The sequence below is a fragment of the Papio anubis genome, chromosome 7 (genome assembly GCF_008728515.1).
Source record: "Papio anubis isolate 15944 chromosome 7, Panubis1.0, whole genome shotgun sequence".
In the NCBI taxonomy this organism is placed as follows: domain Eukaryota; kingdom Metazoa; phylum Chordata; class Mammalia; order Primates; family Cercopithecidae; genus Papio; species Papio anubis.
Window position 1 is genome coordinate 84157013 of NC_044982.1, and position 11231 is coordinate 84168243.

The following is an 11231-nucleotide window of genomic DNA, read 5'->3' on the forward strand; positions in this document are numbered from 1 at the left end:
AGCCAAGGGATGCAGCAGCCTCTAGAAGCTGGGGAAGCTCAGCGTTTCACTCAGTCTCCCCTAGAGCCTATAGAAGGAACATAGCCCTGCCAACACCTTTGTGTTAGTGCACTGAGACTTATGAGCTCCCAAACTGTAGGATAATAAAGTAATATTGTTTAAGCCACCATTTTTGTGGTAATTTGTTACAGCAGCAGGAGGAAACTAACACAGTAGGACACAAGTCTGAGGCTTCTGGTGGCCATCTTTGCCATCACGTGGGCCTGAGCTTGCTTCAGAGTAAAGCCAATATAAACAAGAGCTAAACGATGGAGACATGCTGTGGTGATATGATTTGAGCATTTAGTCCAGTCCTTCCTAAAGTAGTTAACCCAGATTTTTCAGTTTTATTAGCCAACAGATTTTTGTTTGGTTTTGTTTTGCTTCAGTTACTTTGATCTGGGCTCTCTCCTACTTGCATACTATTCTATGTACAAGCATCTTTTTAAAATTACAGTTTTACTTATAATAGCTCCAGTTTGGAAACAATGTACTTATCATGCTTACTGTATTTGTTGATTTACTCGATCAATAACTCAAGTTAGGCCGGGCGCAGAGGCTCATGCCTGCAAACCCAGCACTTTAGGAGGTCGAGGTAGGCGGATCAATTGAGGTCAGCAGTTTGAGACCAGCCTGGCCAACACAAGGAAACCCCCACTAAAAATTCAAAAATTAGCTGTGCAGGGTGGTGCGCACCTGTAATCCCTGCTACTCGGGAGGCTGAGGCAGGAGAATTGCCTGAATCTGGGAGGCAGAGGTTGCAGTGAGCTAAGATTGCACCACTGCACTCCAGCCTGGGTGACAGAGTGAGACTCCATCTGAAAAAAACAAAAACAAAAACAAAACAAAAAAACCCCTCAAGTTATTGAGTAAAATGAAGTATATTTCAAAAATATAATATAGCCATGGAAAACTCATGCTATAGAAAAACTGCTTGTTTATATGGGAACATTTTCACAATATATTAGTTTTTCACTGAAGCAAAAAAATGGAAAAGCAGATTTCATAGAAACACCCAACCATATACAAAAAAGTTTAAAAAGTTACAAAGGAAGGATTTTCCTATGATAACTTGGAAATTTGGATAACTTGGGAAGGTTAGAAATTTCTTCTAAACTCTTGTATTCTTCATAGAGTTATACAAAATGACATTTGAAACATTTATTAATGCCCCTGCCAAAGACTGCATTTTAAACCTAAATGCTATTGAAAAATGCACTGAAGAAGTTTAAAATATTGTGTAATCCCAAGTCAAATAATTACAAACTAATGTTAAAAAGGCACAAATTTCCTATGTAAACAATAATGGTAATAGTGTCATTTTTACATTTAACTTCTATTAATAAAGATAATTGAAATAAGTCTCATCTTGCAATTACTACTCTAGAAAAAGTGAGGACTACAAGTGCATGTATGGCATACAGCACTGTCTTCATGAATTTCTTTCTTATGTTCTATGTGTCTGTTACATTAATAAGACTGAGATGCTATAGCAGTTTGCCACCCTTTGGGAAGGCAAAAAGTCCAGTGGTTAAGGTGTCATACATTGTGTGATTCTAGGCATTTTGGCCTCTTTGAACTTATATTAATTCTTCACATAAAATTAGAATATCAATAGTAGTTACAGCATGGATTTGTTGGGACTACTAAATGATTATAAAGCATGTCATGCACCTCTCAGAATATGGGGTGCATATAGATACTCAATAATTGTTAGCTACTACTAATATTTTTATTATCAGCATGATACTGTTGTTACTATTAATTTTTGACATGCCATACAGTCCTGTGAGTTAGCTCAGAATTCTGAGTTGACGCAACTATAGAGGAGATAGCAAAATAGAAAATTTATCCATTTTTACTCTACAATGTTTAATGAGGAAAATGCCCATCAATTAATTACCTTCATTCAAAAAACTTTAAAAAATCATTTCTGTGAATTAAAGATTGTTGTGAGCACAGTTGCTATTGAAATGAGTAAAACTGTGTCCTTGGTAACCAACAGTTTGCATTTTAGTGAGGAGACAGTGAAAAATACCTATAAACACCATAAAGTGTTAGATTTGCCACATTAGAAATATGCTTAGGGTTTCAGTTAGGAGATAAAGGAGAAAGTGATCAGTTCTACCAGTGCAAGAGGGTCAGGACAAGGATTCAGAGAAGAGAGGAGGCTTGCGAACCTTTCAAATAATAGGCAAGTGGTTAGTTGGGGATGGGCATTCCATGCTGAGGGGAAATGCTGGCAAAGGCATAGATGTAGGAAACAATTTCATTTGCTGAGAGGTTGAGCGTGTATGGTGTTGGGAGATGGGAATATAGCAACAAATGAGGCAAAGTTGCTAAGCAGGGGACAGCCTAATTAATCCATGAATAGATGACCCTGACCATTTACCCTATCAGGTATAGTAAGTGCTGGAAATACAGTGGTGGCCTCTGCTTTGACGGACCTATATTCTAAATAATCAGGGCCTTTCTGTGGGAAATGAGGCTTTATTGAGGCAGAGGTATGTGTACATGATCTGATTTTTATTATAGGATGCTCACTCAGGCAGCTATGTGAAGCAATGTTTGAAGGGTGTATTTTAGTCTGTTTTCAGGCTGCTGATAAAGACATACCCAAGACTGGGAAGAAAAAGAGGTTTAATTGGATTTACAGTTACACATGGCTAGGGAGGCCTCAGAATCATGGTGGGAGGTGAAAGGCATTTCTTACATGGCGGCAGCAAGAGAAAAATGAGGAAGAAGCAAAAGCAGAAACCCCTGATAAACCCATCAGATCTTGTGAGACTTAATTCACTATCACGAGAATAGCATGGGAAAGAACAGCCCCCATGTTTCAATTACCTCCCCCTGGTTCCCTCCCACAACATGTGGGAATTCTGGGAGATATAATTCAAGTTGAGATTTGAGTGGGGACACAGCTAAACCAAATTAAAAGGGGACGCAATTGAAGGTAGACAGAGTAGATGAATGATTATTTATTAATTCAAATGAGAGGAGCTGCATGAAAGCACTAGAAGCAAGGATGGAAAGAAATGAGTTTAGATATGAAACTTGGTAACTAGCCTGAATCTAAGTCTGCGTGACTGATGGGCCTCAGGGGTAAAAGGGAGGGCAAAACCTGAATAGCCTGAAGGTGTCTTCCTTGTGTGAGAGAAAGGTTTTCATTTTGATTGGTGCCTACCCTACTTTTCCAGACAAGTAGAAGCCTGGGTGCCGAGCTGGGCTAGGGTGTGGCGTTACAGAAGCTGTTGTGTTTGGGAAATGACTCAGCAATCTGAATTATGATTCCGCAGTTTGGTCTTGGCCTCCCCTTAGCCTCTGCCACATCCAGTCGCTCTCACCACTCATTCCAAACAGACCCCCAACCTAAACTCTGCAGCCTGCTTATTGAACTTAATTATTTCAGCAGTTTGTCATTCCAAACTGCCTCTCACCACCCACAGTGAGCAGATGGAATAAAATGCTCCACAAGAGGCTTAATAGTGAAGGAGATGTATTGGGGGAATTGTGGGCATAAAAAGAAATGTTGGCATTATTTTTTTCATTTATTTTAATTTTTCCTTTAGCATAAGGGAGAATCTTCTCACAGTCCAGGCATCTCCCAATTCTGAGAATTCTCCCAAGTCTCAGAAGACATAGGTGTGGTGACTTGGACCATGGCAGCTGCTTGGCCTTACTGTTAGACCAGGTTTATCTAAATTGTCACCACCTGCTAGGCTGCCTTACCAGAAGCAATTATAGCATTACCAGAAGTTAACTTCCTTTTTTATTTTTATTTTTTTATTTTTTTTAGCATTTGCTGGTGAGTACTAGCAGTACATGAAATCCTACTTGACAATTGTTTGCTTTCTTTCCTTACTTTCTTATGTCAAGACAAATGAAGCTTTAAAGAACGTTAAGAAATACAGGATGAAGCCAGGTTAAAGTCAGAAAGAATGATGGATGGATGGGAAACAGTGAGTCTGACATGATGTAGTGGTTTTTTTTGCACCATTTTATAATTAGAAAGTAATAAGGTATGCATAAAAATCTGATAGCCCAGGCTGGAAAGTCGAGGGTGAAGAAATTCCCCAAACTGGAAACACAGGAATAGCAAACTTTTATTGTGTTCCTGAATCTTGAGCAAGGCTGAGGAGGAAAAAAAGAAGAAAAAATAAAGGCTTGTGGAGATGGTAAGAAATTCAGTTTTGGATATATATATATATATTTTTGAGACGGAGTCTCTCTCTGTCGCCCAGGCTGGAGTGCAGTGGCCAGATCTCAGCTCACTACAAGCTCCGCCTCCCAGGTTTACGCCATTCTCCTGCCTCAGCCTCCCGAGTAGCTGGGACTACAGGCGCCCGCAACCACGCCCGGCTAGTTTTTTGTATTTTTTAGTAGAGACGGGGTTTCACTGTGTTAGCCAGGATGGTCTCGATCTCCTAACCTCATGATCCGCCTGTCTCGGCCTCCCAAAGTGCTGGGATTACAGGCTTGAGCCACCGCGCCTGTCCTTTTGGATATATTGACTTTGATATGATCATGGGATATACAGACAGATAGTAATTAAAATAATAAAGCAAAAATACACAATTCTAAAATAATAGAGCTTTAGGTCAAGCTCTAAGATTCTCTGGATAGCAGTGATGCTTAGAATATGTTATCTGACCTATGTAACACACGGGCTTGTGCAGGTTTAATGAATTAACACGTGAAGATATTTTGAAAATCTATAAAGCATGTGTGGATTCATTATTTTATTACTATTTCAAAAATTACAGCTGATAGACATCCCCTCTGTGTTTCCTATAGTCAGATACATTTTTTTTTCCTTTAGTGAAGACAATGATTTCCTCTTTGTGTTCCTATAACCCTGAACACTTCCCCCTGACCTTTACACAGATGCTGAGGTCTGAGGTTTCTGTAAGCCTCTCCCTGTTGCTTAATTCACTGTGCGCTCCTATAAGCACAGAAATACATCGCGGCGTCCCCCAGCTGTGAGTCTGAGATCTTGAGACTGAAGGATTTGGTTGCTTTCTGGAAGTTCACAGAGAAACGATTCTCCGTTGCATTCTGTTGCTTATAAGCTTCTTGGCGAATAATGAGAGTCATCTGCCTGCTGGGAGGCTGCTTGTACCAGAACAAATAATAATCACTGTCACTGGTGTCGTATGTGCAGCTCAGGGTCACGGTCTCTGCCTCCTGCACAGACATCTCTGGTTGAGACTGAGTGACTGTCTGAGCCACGCCGGATTCTGTGGGAAAGAGGAGAGAAAGGACTTCACTGGGATATCATGTGGAAGAGAGAAACAGACTCACAAGCCTGTTCCCATTGCAACCCAGCTTTCTTCCTCTTGATCCAGACCTCTGACAAAATCCATCAACTTTCTTGCCTCTAACATCTGGGCCCAATGAGGAGTTTAGATTCCGGCACAATTAATCTTTCTTCCCACTTCTCTGTTCTATTGAATACTAGTTAAGGTAAATACATGTGCCTTCCTTACCAAGACAGGTGGAGATCACAAGTGCCCACAGGAAGCCAGGGCATGCCATGCTCACAGGTCCCTGCTGCCAGGTGAGAAGCCTCCTCTTCTGATCTGAACCTTGAGTATCAGCTGTACTGGTGCTGTAGCTGCTTTAGAACAGGAAATGGGATGTCAGGTGGGCTGTTTACGATGTCTCCCTTAGGGAAAGCTCCTTGACACTTTTTGTCTTTTGCTTCAGAAAATAAAACTTTGACTATAATGTTTAATGAAAAAAAGATGTTGTCGGAACTGTAATTTATTTGGGAATAAAAATGAAGAGGAAAGGGAGCTGATAAATTGTTTTTTAAAGACATAATTTGGAAAGGAGAATGAGATGGATGGGGAAAAGACAGGCCAAGCTGATGTTGTGACTTCAGTTTTCTCTATAAGCTTTTGTTGTCTTTCCACTTTCTCTCTCTCTCTTTCCTTCCCGTCTACCCTTTCTCCTTCCCTTCCCCTTACTCCTCCTTTTTCCTTTATTTTCCTTCCTTCTTTCCTTTTTTTCTCTCCCTCCTCTGTCTTGAAGCCAATATCAGAAAATTATTTCTGGGTTATGATAACACAGGTATTGGTTATGTAATTGTTTGACCAAATTGTATTTTAATACTTTGAGAAATGATGAAAAATAATGACAACAACAATAACATTCAGATAGTCTAGAGAAAATTGAAACCAGAATTTTGATATCTAATTATACTGTAATTTGCTGAAGACTTTCTTTTTTAAAAAAAGAATATCTGATTTTGGCTGTGTCAAGAAGCTCTACAATACTGGTGGCAAGGGCTTTTGTGTGCTTCTGTTAATGACTTTGTGAAGGAAGACTCAGAACAATTAACATAAAATTCATTTGGGAACATTCCGTGTTGCACATCTGACAGCTTTTCATTGGCACCTGATTTTTCCTCATGCACACATTCTTCTTTGAGGGAGGAAAGGTCAGGAATTAGTCTTCATTTTGTAGAAGAGACAACAGAGCAAAAATGAAAACTCACAATACAGAGAACTACTAGTTTCATTTGCATTAATTCTCTCTCCCTATTGAATTTGTGCCATCCAATCTTAGATAAGACTTCTCTATAGTTCAGCTTTATGTAAACTTTTCCCCCTGTAAAACAAGAAGGAGACTAAAAGACTAAATTAAAAGCTGACTTGCTGTATAGGGAGTGGTGGTCTTAACTCTCCCTTCCCATTTATTATTTCCACTTGGAAATGGTATTAACAGCGGGCATTCTGCCACAGATGTTCTTAACTCCAGAGGACTTCTTAAAGTACAGCATGTTGAGTTCTTCTGCAGTGGTCTCTTGTTTGCTTGGTGTTAAATTTCTGCACTACCTACTATTTTCTAGACAAATTCACAGGAAATTGGTAAATATGCTATTACTTTACAATTTACCCCCTTCTCCTCTCTGGTCCTTTTTGTTTTTCCTTTTGAGACAGAGTCTCACTCTGTCGCCCAGGCTGGAGTGCAGTGGCACAACTATGTAGCCTCAACCTCCTGGGCTCAAGTGATGCTCCCACCACAGCCTTCCAAGTAGCTGGGACTACAGGCATGTGCCACCACTCTCTAGTCTGTATAGGAAACTCTAGATGATTGAGCTGTCTTCTCTCCTAGTCTCAGGTCAGCTGCAGCTATGAGTTCACTAATTAGGGTCTCAAGAGTGAATGTTTTCTGCCTCTTGCCTGGGCTCACTGGGCCTGCAATTGCAATGCTGGTTGGGGACTCCAATGCTGCAATGGATCTTGCCATTTCAGATGAGATTGGGCATATTCAGGGTGGTGTGGCCACTTTAGACAAGATCTATCTTTTTTTGTGACCCTCTGGGGCCTATGCAATCAGAACTTTAGTATCTTGTATTTATCATCCAATCAGTTCCCAGCTTCCACAGTTAATCAAGTTATTGAACATTGAAGACCAAATAAAGCGATGTATATAAAAGAACTTGTAAGTGGGCAAATATGGGTGGGGTGGGCAGAAGGCTGCCTGTTTGTGGAAGCAGAACCCCTTCTGGGCAGTCTGGGAAATTCTACTGTGCTTCCTTGGGATATCAACCCTACTGGAGTTAGCTAGTTAGACTATAAACAGTAAAAACTAGGAGAAAAATATGTGAGTATCACACACCTACTCTCACGTTCTCATGGGAGAATTGTTACAGATTCAAAAACCGAGGCACATCAGCAATTAATGGCACAAGTGGGAGAAGCCGCTCCAATCATTGAGACAGCCCCTCTTAGATGAGTGGATCTTGATGAAAGAACACTCACGGTGCCCAGTCCTAATCACCTCAGACAGCTCATGGTCAGGGTTCTTGTGACTGTTAATTCCTTATCTGAAAATACAGTGAACAAAAAATGTTTTAAAAGTCTTTTAAACAAGATTTTCTCTGATTTGTTATATTCATTTACAATATTCGTTTGGTCAGAGGAGGTGATGAAGATGGTTTACTAACCCCCGAGTGGAGATCCCAATGCAGGGTGGAGGGGGTGGTGCATTTAGGTGCTTTCAGGGGCATGTAGGTTCCCTGCAGCACAGAAGTAGATGGCTAAGTCCCTCGACTGGGTGGTCTTGTGGTTCAGGGAGAGGTGGAGCTGGTACTAGCACTGAAGGAGGCTGCTTATCTTCCCCTGCACTACAAAACCCTAGTTAACAAGAACAGAAACAAAGGCATTAGACTTGTTCTAGATCTTTTTCATTCTATACCCATGGATCTGAAACACTGTTCAGATAATTATAGTAGATGATAAAACATCTTTCCTTCGTGGATGGGGTGATAGTTAATTTTAGGTGTCAACTTGACGGAATTAAGGAATACCTAGAGAACTGGTAAAGCATTATTTTTGGGTATGTTTGTGAGGGTGTTTCCAGAGGACATTAGCTTGTGAGTCTTAATGGAATATGTGGGGAAGATCCATCTTCAGTGTGGGCATCCAGTCTGCTAGGGCCCTGGGTAGAACAGAAACCTAGGAAAAGCAGCTTGTTCTCTCTCTCCCCTGGAGCTGGGATACGCTCTTTTTCTCTTGCCCTTAGACACAAGAACTCTGGGATCTGTGGCCTATGGACTCCAGGACTTATGCCAGTGGCCCCCTGGGTTCTCAGGCTTTTGGATTTGGGCTAGCCACCCTACTGCCAGCATCCCAGGTTCTCTAGTTTGCAGACAGTTTGTCACGGGACTTCTCAGCCTCCATAATTGCATGAGCCAATTCTTCTAATAAATCCCCTCTCATATAGCTATATATTCATCCTATTGGTTCTGTCTCTCTGGAGAACAGAGACTGGTTCTGTCTTTCTGGACAGTTGGTCAGGAAGAGCTTTCCCCTTTCTTGATAGCAAATTTTCTTAAAAAGATGAATTAATGGTAAGTTAAATAAAGGGTGAATTAAATATTTTATTTACTTTTTGAATCCCTTCTGTAAAATGTAGAGACTAGTTCTCAGAACCTTCTGAGTCCTCTGTGTTCTTGATGACATGAATTCACTCAGCTCTCATCCAGGCCAAAGCCACCAGATCACAAATACAGTTCCTAAAAGCTCCTCCATGGTTTGACCTTTCTAAACTGGTGGAAAATTTGATTCCAGGATGTGGAAATCTGACCTAGTCTCTACAGATAACACAGGATTTGTTCTAGTTATTTCGTATGTATTAGGAATAGCAGATTCTTCAAAATGAGATCGGTTTTTTGTAAATAACTGCTATAAACAGCAGCAAACAGTGCCCTCTTCAGGTCAAAGAGATAATTACAGAGGCAGTTTCTAGGACTTCTCTGTGTGGAAAGAACTTGGTTTAGTAAGAAATGTATTCTAGAAGTAATCTTTTTAAGAGTTTCAGATTTATGTTTCCACTAAATCAAAATACTTGGATGTTTAAATTGTATCTGTCCTTTCCTTTATCACTGCTTTCTTAAATTCTACCTTCTATCACATCTTACATCCTCAGAGAAACCTTTTGCCTTGATATTCTTTCAGAAATATAGCATGATTATAATTTAAACTTTAAGCATAATATTTGTGCCTTATCAGCACTTATTATGTGCTTAATACTGTGCTAAGAGCAGTGAGGAATTATGAAGGGTACAAGGCAAACTCTATCTGCATAGAGAATATAATGTATTTGAGGAGGAAAGATGAGTACCTTGAAACAATAGCAAATGCCTCAAGAAGGTATGTCAGTAAGAGTTGGATTGTTTGGTTCACAGTTGGTACTGTATGACATTTGGAAGAGAAGGAATTAAAGGATTCTTTGATTATTGGAGAAGAAATCTTGGAGGGGAGAGAGATTTCTGATGGTGGTTGTAAGATTCATATGGTTTAAGCAGTCAGCAATATACATAAAAGAGAAATTTGGGTGGGTGGAACAACCAGTAGAGAAATGCTAGAGGTAGCAATGAGCTTTAAGTGCTTATGAACCAGTAAGGGTAATAAACTGACTAGAAGAGAGACATATTTTGGGAATAACTAGGAATGAAGTTTAAATAGTAAAGGGTCAGAAAATTTGGGGAGGGGAAATGAAAGACAGTTGAAAGAGCTAAAACTTGGAAAGTAAAGTTTTTGAACACTGAAAAGACATAATCACATATCTGCAGAGATGGGAGTTTAGCAAATGCGATTTGCCTCATCATCTTTTGAAAAAAATGTGACATCTATCTTTTACAATTACTCACTCAAGTACTCACTTGCCTTTATTAGCTCAGCCCAGTAAGGTTCACCTTGAACTCTCCTCTGTTCTTTCTTTGTTAAATTTTCAAAGAATCTTTGGATTTCCAAAGATTCCTTGTATTAGTTTGATTTCCCCCCAAAACAGAGCCTGAAACTACCTTGGGTGAAAGTAGTTTATTTAGGAAGTGATCTCAGGAAGCAGGAGTGAGAAAATGGGTAAAGCAGGATGCCCACTCTCACCACTTTTATTCAAAATAGTGCTGGAACTCCTAGCCAAAGCAACTGGCAGGAGAAAGAAATAAAAGGCATCCAAACTGGAAAAGAAAAAGTCAAAGTCAAATTATCTGTTTGCTGATGATATGTCTTATACCTAGAAAACCCTCAAGGCTCCTCCAAAAGACTCCCAGATTTGATAAGTGAATTTAGTAAAGTTTCAAGATACAAAATCAATGTACAAAATAAGTAACATTTCTATACATCAGTAACAACCAAGCTGCAAACCAAATTTATAATAGCCACAAAATAATCCCATTTATCATAACCACAAAATAATACCTAGAAATACACTTAAACAAAAAAGTAGAAGATCTCTACTAGAAAAACTACAAAACACTGATGAAAGAAATTGTGGATGACCCAAATAAATGAAAAACATCGGGGCGGAGCAAGATGGCTGGAATAGGAGCAGCTCCAGTCTTTCAACTCCCAGCCAGCCACACAGAAGACCCAAGGGACAGCATTTTCAATCCGAGGTACTGTCTTCATCTCTACCTGGGGAGGCCGGAAGATCGGTACTGGTCAGCTGCTGCAGCCCGACCAGCCAGAAGGAAGCTATGTGGGCTTGTGCATTGCCTCACCTGGGAAGCTGCAAGGGGAAGGGAATCCCTTCCCAGCCATTGTGGAACTGAGACACACAACACCTGGAGAATCGGGTAACTCCACCCCAATACTGGCGCTGGAGCAAACAGGGCACACCCAGGAGATCATATCCCACACCTGGCTGGGAGGGTCCTACCCACGGAGCTCTCATTGCTA

General features: G+C 40.4%; 1 gene segment (V, D, J or C); it reads right to left on the bottom strand.

Annotated features, from left to right (window-relative positions):
- Window positions 1-4776: 4776 nt before the first annotated feature.
- On the bottom strand, window positions 4777-5957 carry LOC108587074. The segment is given in 2 exon segments: window positions 4777-5276; window positions 5526-5957. Coding segments are annotated over 2 exon segments (357 nt in total).
- Window positions 5958-11231: the final 5274 nt, after the last annotated feature.